The sequence below is a fragment of the Cherax quadricarinatus genome, chromosome 5 (assembly GCF_038502225.1).
Source record: "Cherax quadricarinatus isolate ZL_2023a chromosome 5, ASM3850222v1, whole genome shotgun sequence".
NCBI lineage: Eukaryota > Metazoa > Arthropoda > Malacostraca > Decapoda > Parastacidae > Cherax > Cherax quadricarinatus.
The window spans coordinates 53569655-53590350 of NC_091296.1; the positions used below are offsets into that span (position 1 = coordinate 53569655).

The 20696-nt window shown below is 42.3% G+C and overlaps 2 protein-coding genes across 11 annotated transcripts in view; one reads left to right on the top strand and one right to left on the bottom strand.

Annotated features, from left to right (window-relative positions):
- LOC128685122 (salivary peroxidase/catechol oxidase-like) overlaps positions 1-9906 on the top strand; it is a 41805-nt gene extending 31899 nt beyond the window's left edge. For all 5 annotated transcript variants that reach the window (XM_070102041.1, XM_070102061.1, XM_070102057.1 and 2 more), the window contains 10 exons: positions 1751-1927; positions 2121-2314; positions 3062-3248; positions 3896-4093; positions 4611-4758; positions 5119-5293; positions 6098-6250; positions 6506-6704; positions 6902-7007; positions 7728-9906. In XM_070102041.1, coding sequence (XP_069958142.1) covers positions 1751-1927; positions 2121-2314; positions 3062-3248; positions 3896-4093; positions 4611-4758; positions 5119-5293; positions 6098-6250; positions 6506-6704; positions 6902-7007; positions 7728-7809 — 1619 coding nt within the window. In that variant the 3' untranslated portion in view covers positions 7810-9906. The remainder of the gene's footprint in view (positions 1-1750; positions 1928-2120; positions 2315-3061; positions 3249-3895; positions 4094-4610; positions 4759-5118; positions 5294-6097; positions 6251-6505; positions 6705-6901; positions 7008-7727) is intronic.
- Positions 9907-11886: 1980 nt separating this feature from the next.
- Positions 11887-20696, bottom strand: part of LOC128685123 (salivary peroxidase/catechol oxidase) — a 40942-nt gene continuing 32132 nt past the window's right edge. For all 6 annotated transcript variants that reach the window (XM_053771646.2, XM_070102080.1, XM_070102071.1 and 3 more), the window contains exons 11-17: positions 16021-16218; positions 15229-15376; positions 14601-14775; positions 13633-13785; positions 13222-13420; positions 12692-12797; positions 11887-12487 (exon numbers count right to left, since the gene is read on the bottom strand). In XM_053771646.2, the coding sequence (XP_053627621.1) occupies positions 12406-12487; positions 12692-12797; positions 13222-13420; positions 13633-13785; positions 14601-14775; positions 15229-15376; positions 16021-16218 (1061 nt within the window). In that variant the 3' untranslated portion in view covers positions 11887-12405. The remainder of the gene's footprint in view (positions 12488-12691; positions 12798-13221; positions 13421-13632; positions 13786-14600; positions 14776-15228; positions 15377-16020; positions 16219-20696) is intronic.

The window sequence follows — 20696 nt, forward strand, 5'->3', positions numbered from 1 at the left end:
TGACAGAAAAAAAGTTATGAATTCTGAAAATCAAGAAAACAATGCGGTACCCGGTATGAGGATTATTGTTAACTTTGTCTTAGTATATAAAGTTGTAAAGTAAACCTATTATAAGTAAGTAATAAAGTTAAACCAAATAACAATAAACATCAAAAACTAATATACAGTATTAGAAAAGAAGAAATATATAGCTAAGTGTGTGGAAACCCAAAAGTATTTTGACAAATATGCTTCAGGACAAAAGTCACTCAGTAGCCCAGATCGACCTGTCCAGTACGTGTCACTCACTTCCTGAGGCTGCCTCTATTTCACACTGTCAGTTTATCTGTGAGCATCAGCCGAGGTAGACATAAGCTGGTATGTATGTGTACTGCCCTGTGCAGTATATAGTTAGTATTTACCCACTGTTACTGTGAATTTGTAGCTATTATTAATTTTATATATAATGTATGTGTGGTTCTTACGTTTTCAATGGTTTTGCTAGGATTAGCAGAGTATGCGAGGCTGTATACGTTCACGTTTAGCCATATATATCAATAATAACAACATTTTGTGAAAGGGGTAACATGCTTTATGTGGCATGTTAAATTGGGTAACAAGCTGAAAAAGTTTGGGAACCACTGCCTTACAGGATATGGTAAACCACTTCAGTGTTCATGATAATAGCTCTGAAATCTTAAAACTGTATTCACATTTTGTATCGACTAAATGGATGAATTAAATTTTCATGAGACCGCAACCCAACAATGACCCATGCTTTTTGGTAGTAATATGGGACCTTTTTTGTAGATTAACTTTATATTGTCTTGGGAACATTAGCAATATGAAGCGACTGTGATATACGAAATGACTAATATTTTTGTGATGTAACTATGGTCAATAGGGTTTGATAAAGTTACATTGTGACCAGTGAAGTCATTTTTTTTCCACGCTCACAAAGTGAGCATGAGATGCAACATAAACTAGTCACTCAAGAGACACTACTGATACAGGTCTTATTCAGATGATGGTCGTAAACTTGTTATATTTATTTAATGATAGCATTTAATATTATATAGTTACTTATTATATTGAACCACTCGTCTCCCATAGAGGTAGGGTGACCCGAGAAAAGAAACATTCACCATCATTTACACTATCACTGTCTTGCCAGAGGCTCGCAGATACGACAGTTTAAATGTCACTCTTAAAAGCAAATATCCCAAACCCCCTCCTTTAGAGTGCAGACGCTGTACTTCCCACCTACAGGACTCAAGTCTGGCTAACAGGTTTCTCTGAATTCTTCACAAAATATTACCTTGCTTACAATCCAACAGCTTGTCAAATCCCAAAAACCATTCTCCACTCCTAACACGCTCACACATGCTTGCTGTATGTCCAAGCCCTTTGCACACGCCAAAAAAAACTTTTACCCCCTCCCTCCATCCTTTCCTAGGACGACTCCTATATCGCCTTCCCTCCAATACAGATTTATACACCCTCCAAGTCTATTTTGCTCCATCATCTCTAAATGACCAAGCCGCCTCAGCAACCCTTTCCTCAGGCCTCTGGATAATACTTTTAATAACTCCGCACCTCCTAATCTCCAAACTACGAATTCTCTGCGTAATATTTAGCAATATGAAGTGACTGCGATTAGACACATCTCCACTGCCTCCAGCCTCCTCCTCGCTGCAACTTTCACAACTCTCAAGCATATGAATAACATGTACTCTTAACACTCGACAGTCAGTGGTCCATTTCTCCACAGGAGTGTTTGAACCTCGCTCCAGAGCAGTTGATGGCTCTCCTCTCCCCAATGTGCGTCGCATTAGCAGTAACGTGTTGTTAGACGTAAATCAGCCAGACGAGGCCTACACATTGTCCCTCATGGTGTGGGCACAGCTCATCGACCATGAATTTGCCCATGTTCCTTTCCCTACTATGGGTAAGACAATTTTCCAAAAGTTACATTCTATCTTGTTTATAACAACTGACTCCCCAAAATTCTGGAGTTATGTATATATTGCTCTTTTTTTTTTATCATATATCAGCTTTATTTATAAGGCAATATTTGCGTACGAAAAATCAACAATATTTAAATTGTTTCTTTTTAAATTCATTATATTTCACACTCTTAGATAATGGAGATGGAATTGAATGTTGTCCTAATGGAACACTGGTAGCTGAGAACCTTCGTCATCCAAGGTGCATGCCCATTGATCTCACTGGTGACCCCTTCTATGGTCCCCAAGGCAGAACCTGCATGAACTTCGTCAGGAGCATGGTTGCGGTCAGAACGGGTTCGGACTGCACTTTTGGTCATGCTGAGCAGGTAAGTGGAGTGACTAGTGCAACATTTATTCTTAGTTTATTCCCATGTTATACCTGGGATTTTTGTTCCAGTTTAGCTATATATATTAACTTTGTAAACGTAATAAACCCTACAGTATCTCTGTTGCTTACTTAAAATATTGAATGTTTATACTGATTTTCTTTCCACCAGTGATCACAAGAGTAATCTGCTAATCTCTTGTTTCATAATTTCATTTAAGGTTCTATACTGCTTTTACTAATCACTGTTGAGGTATTATATTAATTGATTACCAGATAAATTACTGATACAGGAGGGCCCTGCTTTATAATACTTCGCTTTACTGCGTTTTGCTAATGCAGTGGTTTTCAATTATACTCAGTCTTTATTTATTCAAACTTCCTTCAATAAATACACTCATCACTCCCTATAAGCTAAGAACGGAAATATTTTAAGATAAGTAATGTATGAACTGTAAAATCATTTTGTAGGCCTAGCTCTATTACTTAGTATGAACATGTTATCCAACTTTTATATTCATTTAAAGGTGAAAAGTCCATGTTTCACTTCACATCAAATTTCATTTTACAGCAGTAGCCCGGAAACTAGCCTGTTCTATAAGGTAGATACTACATTAACACATTCTTGTTTCTTTCATTTTCAAGGAAGAGTTTATTTGAATCTATGGAAACAAAATTTCACTACTTTTGTATTTAGAAAATATTGTGCTAGATGTTCACTCTAATCCATGGATTATATGTAACACAGCTGAACCAGCTTACACACTGGATAGACGCCTCTGTGGTGTATGGCTCCACTCAGGACCAAATGAAGGACTTGAGGTCATTCAGTAACGGACTCATGAAGATCTCTGGTAACAACCTGCTACCCATTAACAGCAACCAGGGAGGAGACTGCGAGGCTCGGGAACGTGGAGCTTTCTGCTTCACTGCAGGTTCGTCACTTATTGACACTAACTTTATAGTAATGCTGATGTTTAGAATCAGCTGTAACTTAGTGATTCATACGAGGAGCAGGATGTACAATGTAATTTAGAAAATCGTTTTATTTTGAGAAAAGGGACGCAATATTTAGAAAAAAAAACTCTCATGATTTTGGTCTCTGATGGAGAGGTTAGGGTTTGTGCTCTCCGACGCTAATTCGAATGATATGGTTGAGGAACACTTTTTACTTAACACGCAATGGGAACAATACACCTCTTGTATACCAGAAAAACAAATATATTCAGTATTGTATAAAATGTTGCTTCAGTTAAGCCAATGTGGGAAAAGTTATTATGAGTTATATGAGACTTGTATATAATATTATGTAGATGATGCTTTCATTAACACTTTGTAATGGGCTCGTCCACCTACAATGAATAAACATGGCCAAATAAATTTTAGAAGCAAATCCCATTCATAAAGAACTGAATTATACATTCCATTAATTTATAAACTTTTAAAAAAGTTTCCACAACATGTTCACATCTACACCACTTAGAATATTCAATAATAAAAGTAACAACAATACGTCAGTGTATATAATACAACATTGCATCACATTTATGAAGTAAAATATATGCTCTGGGGATCCTTATAGGTGACTCACGAGTGAACGAGCAGCCTAGCTTGACCGGTCTTCACACCCTGTGGGTGAGACAGCACAACCGTGTAGCAGGAGAACTTCAGAGACTGAACCCCCAGTGGTCAGACGAGGCTGTCTTCCAGGAGACCCGCAGGATCATCATTGCTCAGGAACAACACATCATTTACAACGAGTGGCTCCCCATCATCATAGGTGTGTGGTGTTGGTCAATGTATCTACGTGAGCTCACAGGATCTGAGATAATCGACAGACGTGATTATCTCCTGTCCCATTTTGTTTATTTACATTTAGTGTCGTGTATGATCACCCTTCAATACCTCTAAGAAGCATTTCACTTGTTTAACACCATCGTACTGAAGGTCTTTCAGTGAAATATTCTACTTTTGTTATGTCTTAATAATATATTAACATCACCTGTGTTAACTCCGTGGGCGCCATTGCATGTATGTTATGAAGTCAGGAGTGTGCATTTTTTAAAAATTAGTCTTCAAAAATTAAAGTATATATAGCTACTTAAGGTAAAGTGGTGTCATAGCGTGGTCTTTTTTTTAAGCGAGTGCCAAGAAGTGTACCGGAGCATTTATCCTGGTAATGGATCCAGCAGTCTTCAGTCTTGCATGGTAAATGTTAATTTCTGCACACCTTTGTGGTGTTTACGCAGCTCTGAGGGCGATGACTATTCTTTCAGAGATGGAATTTTATTTTTCAGGAAGAAACTTTATGAGAGCCTTTGGTCTGAGTCCTCTTCTTTCGGGCTTCAGCAACGACTACAACCCCAGCATCAACCCCAACATGAACAATGAATTCTCTGCAGCAGCCTTCAGGTTTGGACACACCCTGGTGCAGGGAACCCTTCGGTGAGTCATGTTTATGTAGGTTGTTGTGATAGCTGAACTCTTATTCTATTGATAATCCTTAAAGATAAGTAGAGTGTTTGAAGTTCTTTAAAAAAAGGAAAAATATTTTTCTCGAATTATTTATATGGCAATGAAAGTGTGATGCAAGATAGACAACTTCATATCCTTACTGTTGTCTTGCTAATATGATAGTAACTTCAGACACGCTTTCTGAAGTGTAAGGGAAGTGAAAAAAAAATATAGAACTAAAATACAAATTTAATTTCTGATGTAATCTGTAACACTATTTTCACGAACATTTTGAGTTTTTAATACTCCATTTCTGTATTAAAGCAAAAGTTTTTGCTCTGACCCGTGTAGATTGTTCACGCAAAGTGGCGGTGTTGACACCATCAGGCTCCGCGACCACTTTAACTCTCCTCATCTGATAGAGTTGCAAAATCGACTGGACGATGTTGTTCGAGGCTTCACTCAACTTGCTATACAGAAGTTTGACTCCTTCATCACACAGGATTTGTCTAACCATCTGTTCCAGGTGGGTCAAGTTAGTTTCTAATTAAAATTGACTAATATTTCTAAAATCTAATAGGTGAAACAACGTAAATTATCGGTCCGTAATTGTAATTTGAAATAAGTTATGAAAAACATTCATAATTACTGAATCTAGATTACAGAAATCTCAACTTCACTTCAGTTTTCATCAGTCCCTCTTACCCAAGATTTATCAAGCATATTAATTTGCACACAAATATTATCTAAAAAAAAAAAATATACACACTTCATGAAAAAAACACGTTAATTAATAATGCAGAAAAACATTACTCGATGAAGTTGTAGTTTATCGCATTGTTCACTATCACTAATATTTAAGGTATTCTTGTTAGTATCTAAGATCTTCTGGCAGCGGCTCCAACACACTGACCAACTTACAATAACTTGTACCCGACCTGAGTTAATTCATAGTGTGCAGCTAATTTATTACTGTACATAGTATTTTTAAAATTAAATTAATGTCCCATTAATTTAGATCCTCTTATAAACGATTTTTCCTTATTGTGTGTGTTGTATATATTGTTTGACACGGTATACTCTGAAACAAATTAATATAAATTATCTTAGAACTATGTAAGTGTATGTGGGAGCAAAACCTCATTAAAACACAATGCATTTTTTGCATTTATTATAATTTGTTTCTCAACTATTGTTTTCAAAGCTTCTTTCCCGACTAAAACATTAATGCACATTTAATAAAACGGGCTGAGTTTCACAGATGGCAGATACACAAGCTGTCCATTGCTACCTTTCCTAAGATGATTATAATTACTCTTGCTACTAACAGACTCCCAGGTTTAACTTTGGAATGGACTTGATGAGTCTGAACCTTCAACGTGGCCGCGACCACGGCATCGGCACCTACAACAGCTTCAGAGAGATCTGTGGTCTGCCGCGCGCTCGTACCTTCAACGACCTCTTAGATCAGATCAATCCTGAAGTAAGTACTGCTTCTGGTTTCTTCATACTTCATATGTATGATTTCTTGATGTTTTTGTACTTAAGTTCCCAGTCTTTCGCATGTGCTCATTTATTATTCCATATTTTTAAATCTAATTACCATGCTTTTAACAGCATTATTATTTTCCTTTAATTAAGAATGTTTGCATGTTAAGTTGCCGAGATATTACATATATATTATATATGTAATACATATGTAATACATCATTCTAACTCGTGTTACTAAACAAAACAGAACGTTCGAAAACTGGCCAGAGTTTACAAGAGTGTTGATGATATTGACTTCTTCGTGGGTGGAATCACTGAGAGGCCTGTACCTGGCAGTCTCCTGGGCTGGACCTTCCTCTGTGTCGTGGGAGACCAGTTCGCCAGACTCAAGAAGGCAGATCGATACTTCTACGACCTCAGAGGACAACCAGGCTCCTTCAGCGAAGGTAAGATTTAAGAGTTTTCATTGATGCATACAAAAACAATACAATACTGTTGATGCACCAGAACACATTAATATCTTTACAAACTAGCTGGTACTCATCAACATGAATTTTAAATACATTAGGCCGCGTCTTGGATCTGTGATTCAGCACAGTGTTGCTAACTAGAGTACTGATGACCACATTGTTCCTGTTTACAGCTCAGCTGCAGCAAATCCGTCTCTCCTCATGGGCCAGGATCATATGTGACAACGCCAACATTGCGGCCGTCCAACCACTCGCTTTCAGGCAGACAAACAGCAGATTGTAAGTCCTGCATGTTAATGTGGTATAAGTGATGCTTAAGTTGGCTAAGATTGCACCACAACCCATTTTCTAATTTCCAAAGGCCAGTAGAAATTAATGCCATCAATTTAGGTCATGTCACAGTATTGTGTTGGGTGCCCCAGTTTTATATACATGCTTTAAAAATTCTGAAGGTGGTGTTGATGTGTACCCGAAATATATAGTATTTGTACTCTTTGCTTGGGATCCATGTGGGTTCGCTTGCAGGCATTAATCAATCCCTGACTAATGGAGAGGCCATTTACTCGCGATCATCCATCAAGGGACTGGCCAGTCCCATCTATGCTTACCTTCAGTACTGCGCACGTTTTTTCTCGATATTTCGTTGGAATAATAATAATAATAATAATAATAATAATAATAATTAATAATTATACAAGTACATGATACAACTTATACAGACCTAGCTGATATCAGTGACTTACTTTGTAGAAAGCCTTTGGTTTTGCAAAGCATTTCGGGCAACATACGTTAATTTTGTCTCTCAGGATGCGACCCACAGGATAACAGATGTCTTAAGGAAACACGCCCAGTGTTTCAATCCGTACCAGGGATAGAACCCCGGACACGGTGTGTGAGCTGAGTGCCACTAATGCACATAAGTTATCGAACATTCTAATAAGTACTGTAATTTTTTTTATCATTCCTAGATGATTGTAACTTTTTTTTTCCTCTTTTCAGTAACCAGCCAGTGGCGTGTAATAATCCAATCATCCCACGACCTGTGTGGTCACCTTGGCGCGGGGAGACTGTTGTTGTCTAGCTGTTGTGCTGTGTGGCTCTCATGGTACCTTGCCTCTTTCATGGTACCTAGCTTCTCTCATGGTACCATATCTCTCTCATGGTACATTGCTTCTCTCATGATACCTTGCCTCTCTCATGGTACCTTGCCTCTCTCATGGTACCTTGCCTCTCTCATGGTACCTTGCCTCTCTCATGGTACCTTGCCTCTCTCATGGTACCTTGCCTCTCTCATGGTACCTTGCCTCTCTCATGGTACCTTGCCTCTCTCATGGTACCTTGCCTCTCTCATGGTACCTTGCCTCTCTCATGGTACCTTGCCTCTCTCAAGGTCCCTAGCTTCTCTCCTGGTACCTTGCATCTCTCATGGTACCTTGCCTCTCTCATGGTACCTTGCCTCTCTCATGGTACCTTGCCTCTCTCATGGTACCTTGCCTCTCTCATGGTACCTTGCCTCTCTCATGGTACCTTGCCTCTCTCGTGGTACCTTGCATCTATCATGGTGCCTAACTTCTCTCATGGTGCCTTGCCTCTCTCATGGTACCTTGCCTCTCTCATGGTACCTTGCCTCTCTCATGGTACCTTGCCTCTCTCGTGGTACCTTGCATCTATCATGGTGCCTAACTTCTCTCATGGTGCCTTGCCTCTCTCATGGTACCTTGCCTCTCTCATGGTACCTTGCCTCTCTCATGGTACCTTGCCTCTCTCATGGTACCTTGCCTCTCTCATGGTACCTTGCCTCTCTCGTGGTACCTTGCATCTATCATGGTGCCTAACTTCTCTCATGGTGCCTTGCCTCTCTCATGGTACCTTGCCTCTCTCATGGTACCTTGCCTCTCTCATGGTACCTTGCCTCTCTCATGGTACCTTGCCTCTCTCATGGTACCTTGCCTCTCTCGTGGTACCTTGCATCTATCATGGTGCCTAACTTCTCTCATGGCGCCTTGCCTCTCTCAAGGTCCCTAGCTTCTCTCATGGCACTTTGCCTCTCTCATGGCACCTTGCCTCTCTCAAGGTCCCTAGCTTCTCTCCTGGTACCTTGCATCTCTCATGGCACCTTGCCTCTCTCCTGGTACCTTGCCTCTCTCATGGTACCTTGCCTCTCTCGTGGTACCTTGCATCTATCATGGTGCCTAACTTCTCTCATGGTGCCTTGCCTCTCTCAAGGTCCCTAGCTTCTCTCCTGGTACCTTGCATCTCTCCTGGTGCCTTGCATCTCTCATGGTACCTTTCCTCTCTCATGGCACCTTGCCTCTCTCATGGTACCTTGCCTCTCTCAAGGTCCCTAGCTTCTCTCATGGTACCTTGCCTCTCTCGTGGTACCTTGCCTCTATCATGGTGCCTAACTTCTCTCATGGTGCCTTGCCTCTGTCATGGTGAGTAACTTCTCTCATGGTGCCTTGCCTCTCTCAAGGTCTCTAGCTTCTCTCATGGTACCTAGCTTCTCTCATGGTACCCTGCCTCGCTCATGGTACCCTGCCTCTCTCATGGTACCTTGCCTCTCTCATGGTACCTTGTTTCTCTCGTGGTACTTTGCTTCTCTCCTGGTACCTTGCCTCTCTCAAGGTACCTTGCCTCTCTCAAGGTACCTTGCCTCTCTCAAGGTCCCTAGCTTCTCTCATGGTACCTTGCCTCTCTCGTGGTACCTTGCCTCTATCATGGTGCCTAACTTCTCTCATGGTGCCTTGCCTCTCTCAAGGTCTCTAGCTTCTCTCATGGTACCTAGCTTCTCTCATGGTACCTAGCTTCTCTCCTGGTACCCTGCCTCTCTCATGGTACCTAGCTTCTTTTAGGGCACCTAGTTCCACGGTCTCTGATGAGACACTGCTCTATTGCCTTGCATATTCTCTCACAGACTACTTGCTGTGTGTTCCTGACCTTAAATTATGAATGACACGAGGGTGACATGAGGGTGACATGTGGGTGGCATGAGGGTGACATGAGGGTGACATGAGGGTGACATGAGGGTGACATGAGGGTGACATGAGGGTGACATGAGGGTGACATGAGGGTGACATGAGGGTGACATGAGGGTGACATGAAGGTGACACGAGGGTGACACGCTTGACCAGTCACTCCACACCTCCTTTTTAATATAAATAAATAAAAAATACGAAGTTCTGAGCGTTTTCATATATCTTCGATCAAGGTTAAATTACTTCCCATTACCCCCACACTGTGCAACCTTCAAGGTTTAGAGCTTCTCTATGACTAGAGGTAGGAACCTTGATGCTGATGAAGAGCTCTTGATCCAAAAAGCTGGAACTACCCTACGCTTCGTTAGACGAAACCTGATTTATACACAAAGAATTAAAAGTCACACTACCGTTGCTGGAACAATACACAAATAATCAGCGCTTATGAGATTATATATATATATATATATATATATATATATATATATATATATTATATATATATATATATATATATATATATTATATATATATATATATTATATCTATATATTATATATATTTATATATATATATAAATAATATGAACTCGCGAAACAAGTGATTTTGAATCAGTAACAAAACTGCGACTGGCTAGGAGACTATCCTGTGTTCCCATGTCCAGCCCTGTGAGAAGTGAACAACGTACACATCCATCTATCCACTGGACCAACAATCCTTAAACACCAGGTGCTCAGCAGCACTGAGCGTGTTACATCAGGGTTTTAAGAAATCCAACACTTGAGGCAAGAGCTTCATTAGATACACATGCAAATAGTCTAAAGTGAAGCTGCAGTGAAGACTAAAATTCATACAGGAAAATAAATTTATATCCCTTAAGTATAATCCTTAAATTCATTAGGATTTGATTATATTATCTTGTAATAACAATACAACTGGGTAAGGAGATTACTATTGCTTCTCGCTCTATATAGAGTCCACTTAACATTGCGTAATATTATATCAGTAATATAAAAGTCCATTACCTGACTTTTCCAGCCACGGAAAAAGAGGCGTGAGTGCGGGTTGGTGACTTCGTAGTCACCACTCATTTTCTTAGTTAAATTAAATAACTTTTAGAAGTACTTATTATATGTTCATGACTCACAGGGGTTATACATCATTTATCTTAATAATTTAGCTTTGCTGTTATTTGAAAAATCCCCACAAAGTAACTTGGATTGTTATAAAAACTTCAGATTGCTTCTCATTCTATGTTAGATAAACTGATCAGCCCTTTTAAGGAACATCACAATTAAAATTTAAATACATTGTTTGGCTTTCATATCATGTTTCAAGCTTCCATTTATATTTGTAAGTAAAATAGTGAAGTACATTGTTTGTGATGTATTGGAATCCATCAACAAAATTTGTTGTTGAATTAGGCTCATATGAACCATCTGGGTATCTTCATTTTTTTATAGGTTTTGCCACCCAGTTGTGGAATTTCTATGAAATACAGTCGGTGTTTTCTGTCTTCTCTCCTGCAATAAATATCATCGAGGAAATAAATGAAACCATGGTTTTTTCTTTGTATATAATGTTATTAAAGAAAATGTCTCCAGATCAGAAATGCTGTATTTTGAATTCCTTGTAATGTGTGACTTGAGAAAATTGGACTACTACCTACTGTAAGTGACAGATCAGGCAGGGAGTGATGGCTAAGTAGGCTTCTGACCACTGGCAGCAACAGCCTGGTTAACCAGGAAGTCACTGCTAAAGTCTGACCTGGCTGTCTTCAAAAAGGTGCTGGACAGGCACCTAAAGCCAGTAAGCCAGCCGGGCTGTGGTTCGTACGTTGGTTTACGTCCGGCCAGCAGAAACAGCCTGGTTGATCAAACCCTTCTCCACCACGAGGCCTGGTCACAAACTGGGCCGCGGTGGCGTTGACCCCCGAAACCCTCTCCAGGTATAATCCAGGTAATGTCGAGCTTCAAGAGTAGACCTCTCGAAATCAGTAATAAATGTGGTAACTAGTAGTTCATCCTACATGAACCTCATCGTTCTTAAGTTCATTGAATATAAAGTCATTGAATCATATAAAACACAAGAAATAGGTCAATGTATAAAGGACAACTATATAAGAGGACATGTTTCAGATTATCCAAAAATACAAAACCCTCAGAGAGATTCAAACTCGACAATGACAAATTTCAGTTTATTAATAAAATATTTGAAATCTTGGGATTATGTCTATCCTTTCATCACTTGTATAGGAATATTAAATAATGGAAATGCAACCAATGAACATGTAATTCAGCAATATGCAAAGAAAATATCTTTTATCTATTGGAGTCCAATGAAAACCTTCTGTGAGCTCTGTAATTCGTAATAGACTAGAACTCAAAAATTAAGGTGGTAGTGCACAATAAACTGGCCCAATAACAAGAGTAAGCAACATCAGAGGAGCTAGGAGCCACTAAAGGAGCTAGGAGCCATAAACTATCAAATAAGCTAGGAGTGAGAAGCCATAAAAAGAGAAACAATCATCAGAAAAGCTAAAGCAAGGAGTTATCAGAGGAAGTAAGATTTATTAGGAGAGCAAGGAACCGTGAGAAGAGCAAGGAATTATTAAGAAGAGTTGATACTCATGACAGGAACTATCAAAGAAGCTAGAAGAAAGGAACCATAAGAATAACTTGATGGGCTAGAGCCCATCAGAGCTAGGCAGCAGCTCTTTCCCCGCGCCAAGGTGTCCAGTCAGGTCGTGGGATGTTGGCACTGTTGCATGGCACTGGTTGGTTACTGCAAGCAAGAAAAAACTCGAGTTATTTCAAGAAAAAAAAAAGTTTACTAAGACGCATAAATAATATTCCTAAATTTTAATAGTGAATGCATTCTATACTATCAAATATATATATATTTAAATGTAACTATTAAAATATGTAAGTCTGGACACTAATAGCATGGAGGTGACCCAATGAATAACGAGAGCTAAACTTAACTTACAATCTGCTGTTGGTCTGCCTGAAAGCGAGTGGCTGGACGGCGTCAACGTTGGAGTTGTCACACATGATCCTGGCCCAAGAGGAAAGACGGATCTGTTGCAACTGAGCTGTAAAACAAGAGTAATGTGGTCACTACTAGTTAACAACAAGTGAAGCATTAATAAAACAAGAGCAGAATAAAACTATAGTATATGGTCAACAGGTTTATATGCACACACACACACACACACACACACACACACACACACACACAAACACACACACACACACACACTCACACACAAAAATATAATATATATATATATATATATATATATATATATATATATATATATAATATATATATTAAATGAGCACGAAGTTTATATTTACTGTATAATAATGAGTTCAAATAATTTCATAAGTTCGTTTTGCTGCAATAGTAATTAGGTTTCCTTTTTGTATGCATTAAACTCTGTTATATCTTACCTTCGCTGTATAGCCCTTGTGGCTTAGCGCTTCTTTTTTGATTATAATAATAATATATCTTACCTTCGTTAAAGGAGCCTGGTTGTCCTGCGAGGTCGTAGAAGTATCGATCTGCCTTCTTGAGTCTGGCGAACTGGTCTCCCACGACACAGAGGAAGGTCCAGCCCAGGAGACTGCCAGGGACAGACCTCTCAGTGATTCCACCCACGAAGAAGTCAATATCATCAACACTCTTGTAAACTCTGGCCAGTTTTTGAACGTTCTGTTTTGTGGTTGGTATATGAATTAGGATGATATATAACATATGCGATGATACCCATGTTAAGCATATGTCAAAAATATCTCTCGCCTATTACAACATATGCACAAAATTTTATTTAAAGGCTAATATGAAGAAATATGCTCAGGAGCACAAAAGGCTTGGAAAATGTACAGAAGAAATACAAAGTAATATGAACATTAAGTAGCACTTACCTCAGGATTGATCTGATCAGTGAGGTCGTTGAAGGTACGGGCGCGTGGCAGACCACAGATCTCTCTGAAGTTGTTGTAGGTGCCGATGCCGTGGTCGCGGCCACGTTGAATATTCAGACTCATCAAGTCCATTCCAGAGTTAAACCTGGGAGTCTGTTATAAAACAATTACTATATTTTTCAGGAGCGGTAGTAGTAACGTAGGGTTTGTGTATATATCGTTATTATAGACCAGTCAGAAATATTGACATTAGACAACAAAGGAAGTGAAGGCATAGAAGAGGAAAATTTAACACACTGATGTTTATATAAATATTTAGGTATATGGAATAACAGTAAGTTTCATAAAAAGTGCTTACACCTCACGTGCACATTAGCTTTAAATAAGCACAAATCCTGATCATTAAATAATAATCCCTGAGCTATAATAGCTTTGTGGGCTCGGAGTATATGGATTTCTATGCATTTGTACATTGTTAAAGGGGTATGTGGTGCAGCAGAGCCCCCTCACCATCCTACACTTTAACAACGGTGGCTCCTGTACGACTGTCATACACACTATGCTTCACTCAACGTGTAGCTTAACTGATTACTAATATATTCTATTGTTTAACGGAAAATATTCTATTCGAAAATAGAATTACTCTATTCTAAAATAGACTAAAATGGTCATTGAATGTATGGCAGAGAGAAATATCATTGTAGGCCTGGGTAACATTTTCACCTGTTTATTCTAGTTACAATATTTTGAGTACTTTAAAAAAAAAACCATACCACGGGCGGGATTGAACCCGCGGTTCAAAACTCCAGACCGTCGCGTTAGCCACGGTCTGGAGTTTTGACCGCGGGTTCAATCCCGCCCGTGGTATGGTTTGTTTGCAATCGTGCCATTACGATTTCGTGAGTCATTTTGAGTACTTTTTTTATTAGTACCATTGCAGATTTCTAAAGGAAATGTATTTTTATCACCTGGAACAAATGGTTCGACAAATCCTGCGTGATGAACGAGTCAAACTTTTGTATAGCAAGTTGGGTGAAGCTTCGAACAATGTCGTCCAGTCGATTTTCTAATTCTATAAGATGAGGAGAGTTGAAGTGGTCGCGGAGCCTGATGGTGTCAACACCGCCATTTGTCTTAAACAATCTGTAACGATCGAAGTGTAAAAAATATTTCAATGAAACAATTTATATTTTCAACTACATATGTTTTAATTTGCAATACCTTACAAGAAGCATTCGAAAAAAAATCTTAGAGACAGTAAGGAAGAGATGTGAATAATTTTGTAACGTACATTCACTACTATGTAACAACCTTAAAAATATCTACGTTAAGTTTCTTATAGTAAATAGGATTAACTAATATTAAAACATTATCAAATAATCTACCAAAGCAATATAGTATGTTATGCAATAACATCACAGCAAACAGGTGATATCAGGATATGCAAAACAACCACTGTGAAAGAACAGTGAAATTCCAAGCGCTTTCGCGACTTCTCACATTGATAATGTGAGAAGTCACGAATGCACTTGGAATTTCGCTATTCTTTCACAGTGGTTGTTTTGCACAGTATGTTGTATACAGTATATGACTCACCGAAGAGTTCCCTGCACCAGGGTGTGTCCAAACCTGAAGGCTGCTGCGGAGAATTCATTGTTCATGTTGGGGTTGATGCCGGGGTTGTAGTCGTTGCTGAAGCCTGATGAAAGTGTATTCAGACCAAAGGCTTTCATAAAGTCTTTTCCTGAAAGTGATGTGAATATTTATTTGCATATTTCTCTCTGCTTCTTTACAGTACACACAAAACACATGACTGTGCCACACAAGGGTTTTACAGGATTAGATTAAGAGGTCTTACCTGTATTTACTGGCTAAGATATGTTACCTACCTCAACTCATTTGAAAGCCTTTTTATTTTTATGAGATATACAAATAAAGAATAGAATGAATTTGGAGCCATGTGTGGGCCAGCGATTTAATTTGGTCAACTAACTGACTATATCATTGATGTCACTATGCTGAACGAACATGTCCACTCTCAAGTTCGAAGATCTGCTCACAGGTACTGCCACATACTAGGAACCTGAAATGGCGGCAGCCATGAAGAGCTTAATTTAATCACACTGTTGGCCGAAGGGATAGGGAAGACATGATCACAAAACTCAACATACTCTGAGACATCGACAATCTGGACGAACATAGAGGGTTTGAAATAAATGAAACCAGGACATGGAGACACAGGAAAACTATAATCCACAATGAACAAAAGATATTATGAGAGTCCTTTAGTGTGAATGTGCTGTACACACAGACCATTAACACAATATATAATTTTACATGTTCAAACTACAAAGACCCTAAGGCACAGTTGTATATCGCGCCACACACCTATGATGATGGGGAGCCACTCGTTGAAAATGATGTGTTGTTCCTGGGCAATAATGATCCTGCGGGTCTCCTGGAAGACAGCCTCGTCTGACCACTGGGGGTTCAGTTTCTGAAGTTCTCCTGCTACACGGTTGTGTTGTCTCACCCACAGGGTGTGAAGACCGGTCAAGCTAGGCTGCTCGTTCACTCGTGAGTCACCTGTAAGGATCCCCTCATATGTTATACTTCATAATAGTGTAATGGTATTGTTTTGAATTTTACAGTAAATCATTAATGTTTAAATTGTTACCAAGTTATCTAGGGGGTAAAGATATAAACATAATGAAGTGTATGTATTTGTGAGTGATATGTTGATTCATAGGTACAACCTTGCACAGTGTATATTAAAATTTTAAGTAAAACTGTACATTAATGCAAATCGTGAGTCAGTGGAAAGATTATTATCAAAACTCGGCTGATATTGAATAAGATATTTGTTCTTAGCACTGACCTGGGCATTTTTTTAATTATCAGTGTAAAAATCACCTGCATTTTTTCCTTTTTTTTCAGAATAAATGTGAACCTCGAGCGTTTTGGAACTGTGTTGTCGTTCTTATATTATTATTATTACAATCAGAATTAAGCGCTAAACCCACAAGGGTTATACACTGTCATTCATATACTATGCCTTAACTGTTGAAACATTTTATGAATCTGACATATAGGAACCTTCTTATAGATTAATATTGTTGAGGTGGTTCAACATTTAGAGACGTAGGTGGAAAAATAACATGACTAGGAGGGCGTATTTATTTGGGGTGGAGGGAGGGAGGGAGGGGTAGGGGCCGTCCTAGGAAAGATAGGAGGAACGGGATAAAGGAGGATTTTGAGTGCTAGAGGCGTGAACATTTAACAGGTTTGTGTGAGCGTGTTAGATAGGAGTGACTGAAGACAAGTAGTTTTTATGATCTGACGTGCTGTTGGAGTGTAAATAAGGTAACATTTTTAAAGGGATTCAGGGAAAACATGTTAACCAGATTTGAGTTTTGGAGATGGGTAGTACAGTGCCTGCACTCTGAAGGAGGGGTGGAGGTGGGTAGTACAGTGCATGCACTCTGAAGGAGGGGTGGAGGTGGGTAGTACAGTGCCTGCACTCTGAAGGAGGGGTGGAGGTGGGTAGTACAGTGCATGCACTCTGAAGGAGGGGTGGAGGTGGGTAGTACAGTGCCTGCACTCTGAAGGAGGGGTGGAGGTGGGTAGTACAGTGCCTGCACTCTGAAGGAGGGGTGGAGGTGGGTAGTACAGTGCCTGCACTCTGAAGGAGGGGTGGAGGTGGGTAGTACAGTGCCTGCACTCTGAAGGAGGGGTGGAGGTGGGTAGTACAGTGCATGCACTCTGAAGGAGGGGTGGAGGTGGGTAGTACAGTGCATGCACTCTGAAGGAGGGGTGGAGGTGGGTAGTACAGTGCATGCACTCTGAAGGAGGGGTGGAGGTGGGTAGTACAGTGCCTGCACTCTGAAGGAGGGGTGGAGGTGGGTAGTACAGTGCATGCACTCTGAAGGAGGGGTGGAGGTGGGTAGTACAGTGCATGCACTCTGAAATAGGGGTGGAGGTGGGCAGTACAGTGCCGGCACTCTGAAGGAGGGGTGGAGGTGGGTAGTACAGCGCCTGCACTCTGAAGGAGGGGTGGAGATGGGTAGTACAGTGCCTGCAATCTGAAGGAGGAATGGAGGTGGGTAGTACAGTGCATGCACTCTGAAGGAGGGGTGGAGGTGGGTAGTACAGTGCCTGCACTCTGAAGGAGGGGTGTAGGTGGGTAGTACAGTGCCTGCACTCTGAAAGAGGGGTGGAGGTGGTAGTACAGTGCCTGCACTCTGAAGGAGGGGTGGAGATGGGTAGTACAGTGCCTGCACTCTGAAGAAGGGGTGGAGGTGGGTAGTACAGTGCATGCACTCTGAAGGAGGGGTGGAGGTGGGTAGTACAGTGCCTGCACTCTGAAGGAGGGGTGGAGGTGGGTAGTACAGTGCATGCACTTTAAAAGAGGGGTGGAGATGGGTATTACAGTGCCTGCACTCTGAAGGAGGGGTGGAGGTGGGTAGTACAGTGCATGCACTCTGAAGAAGGGGTGGAGGTGGGTAGTACAGTGCCTGCACTCTTAAGGAGGGGTGGAGGTGGGTAGTACAGTGCCTGCACTCTGAAGGAGGGGTGGAGGTGAGTAGTACAGTGCATGCACTCTGAAGGAGGGGTGGAGGTGGGTAGTACAGTGCCTGCACTCTGAAGGAGGGGTGGAGGTGGGTAGTACAGTGCATGCACTCTGAAGGAGGGGTGGAGGTGGGTAGTACAGTGCCTGCACTCTGAAGGAGGGGTGGAGGTGGGTAGTACAGTGCCTGCACTCTGAAGAAGGGGTGGAGGTGAGTAGTACAGTGCATGCACTCTGAAGGAGGGGTGGAGGTGGGTAGTACAGTGCCTGCACTCTGAAGGAGGGGTGGAGGTGGGTAGTACAGTGCATGCACTCGGAAGGAGGCGTGGAGGTGGGTAGTACAGTGCCTGCACTCTGAAAGAGGAGGTAGTGCCGTGCCTGCACTCTGAAGAGAGTGGGTAGTACAGTGCATGCACTCTGAAGGAGGGGTGGAGGTGGGTAGTACAGTGCCTGCACTCTTAAGGAGGGGTGGAGGTGGGTAGTACAGTGCCTGCACTCTGAAAGAGGGGTGGAAGGTAGTACAGTGCCTGCACTCTGAAGGAGGAGTGGAGGTGGGTAGTACAGTGCCTGCACTCTGAAGGAGGGGTGGAGGTGGGTAGTACAGTGCCTGCACTCTGAAGGAGGGGTGGAGGTGAGTAGTACAGTGCATGCACTCTGAAGGAGGGGTGGAGGTGAGTAGTACAGTGCCTGCACTCTGAAGGAGGGGTGGAGGTGGGTAGTACAGTGCATGCACTCTGAAGGAGGGGTGGAGGTGAGTAGTACAGTGCCTGCACTCTGAAGGAGGGGTGGAGGTGGGTAGTACAGTGCATGCACTCTGAAGGAGGGGTGGAGGTGAGTAGTACAGTGCCTGCACTCTGAAGGAGGGGTGGAGGTGAGTAGTACAGTGCCTGCACTCTGAAGGAGGGGTGGAGGTGGGTAGTACAGTGCCTGCACTCTGAAGGAGGGGTGGAGGTGGGTAGTACAGTGCCTGCACTCTGAAGGAGGGGTGGAGGTGGGTAGTACAGTGCCTGCACTCTGAAGGAGGGGTGGAGGTGGGTAGTACAGTGCATGCACTCTGAAGGAGGGGTGGAGGTGGGTAGTACAGTGCATGCACTCTGAAGGAGGGGTGGAGGTGGGTAGTACAGTGCATGCACTCTGAAGGAGGGGTGGAGGTGGGTAGTACAGTGCCTGCACTCTGAAGGAGGGGTGGAGGTGGGTAGTACAGTGCATGCACTCTGAAGGAGGGGTGGAGGTGGGTAGTACAGTGCATGCACTCTGAAGGAGGGGTGGAGGTGGGTAGTACAGTGCCTGCACTCTGAAGGAGGGGTGGAGGTGGGTAGTACAGTGCCTGCACTCTGAAGGAGGAGTGGAGGTGGGTAGTACAGTGCCTGCACTCTGAAGGAGGAGTGGAGGTGGGTAGTACAGTGTCTGCACTCTGAAGGAGGGGTGGAGGTGGGTAGTACAGTGCCTGCACTCTGAAGGAGGGGTGGAGGTGGGTAGTACAGTGCCTGCACTCTGAAGGAGGGGTGGAGATGGGTAGTACAGTGCCTGCACTCTGAAGGAGGGGTGGAGGTGGGTAGTACAGTGCCTGCACTCTGAAGGAGGGGTGGAGGTGTAGTAGTACAGTGCATGCACTCTGAAGGAGGGGTGGAGGTGGGTAGTGCCGTGCCTGCACTCTGAAGGAGGGGTGGAGGTGGGTAGTACAGTGCCTGCACTCTGAAGGAGGGGTGGAGGTGGGTAGTACAGTGCCTGCACTCTTAAGGAGGGGTGGAGGTGAGTAGTACAGTGCATGCACTCTGAAGGAGGGGTGGAGGTGGGTAGTACAGTGCCTGCACTCTTAAGGAGGGGTGGAGGTGAGTAGTACAGTGCCTGCACTCTTAAGGAGGGGTGGAGGTGAGTAGTACAGTGCATGCACTCTGAAGGAGGGGTGGAGGTGGGTAGTACAGTGCCTGCACTCTGAAGGAGGGGTGGAGGTGGGTAGTACAGTGCATGCACTCTGAAGGAGGGGTGGAGGTGGGTAGTACAGTGCCTGCACTCTGAAGGAGGGGTGGAGGTGGGTAGTACAGTGCCTGCACTCTGAAGGAGGGGTGGAGGTGGGTAGTACAGTGCATGCACTCTGAAGGAGGGGTGGAGGTGGGTAGTACAGTGCCTGCACTCTTAAGGAGGGGTGGAGGTGGGTAGTACAGTGCCTGCACTCTGAAAGGAGGGGTGGAGGTGTCTGTAGTACAGTGCCTGCACTCTTAAGGAGGGGTGGAGGTAGTACAGTGGCACTCTGAAAGAGGGGTGGAGATGGGTAGTACAGTGCCTGCACTCTGAAGGAGGGGTGGAGGTGGGTAGTACAGTGCCTGCACTCTGAAGGAGGGGTGGAGGTGGGTAGTACAGTGCCTGCACTCTGAAGGAGGGGTGGAGGTGAGTAGTACAGTGCCTGCACTCTGAAGGAGGGGTGGAGGTGAGTAGTACAGTGTCTGCACTCTGAAGGAGGGGTGGAGGTGGGTAGTACAGTGCCTGCACTCTGAAG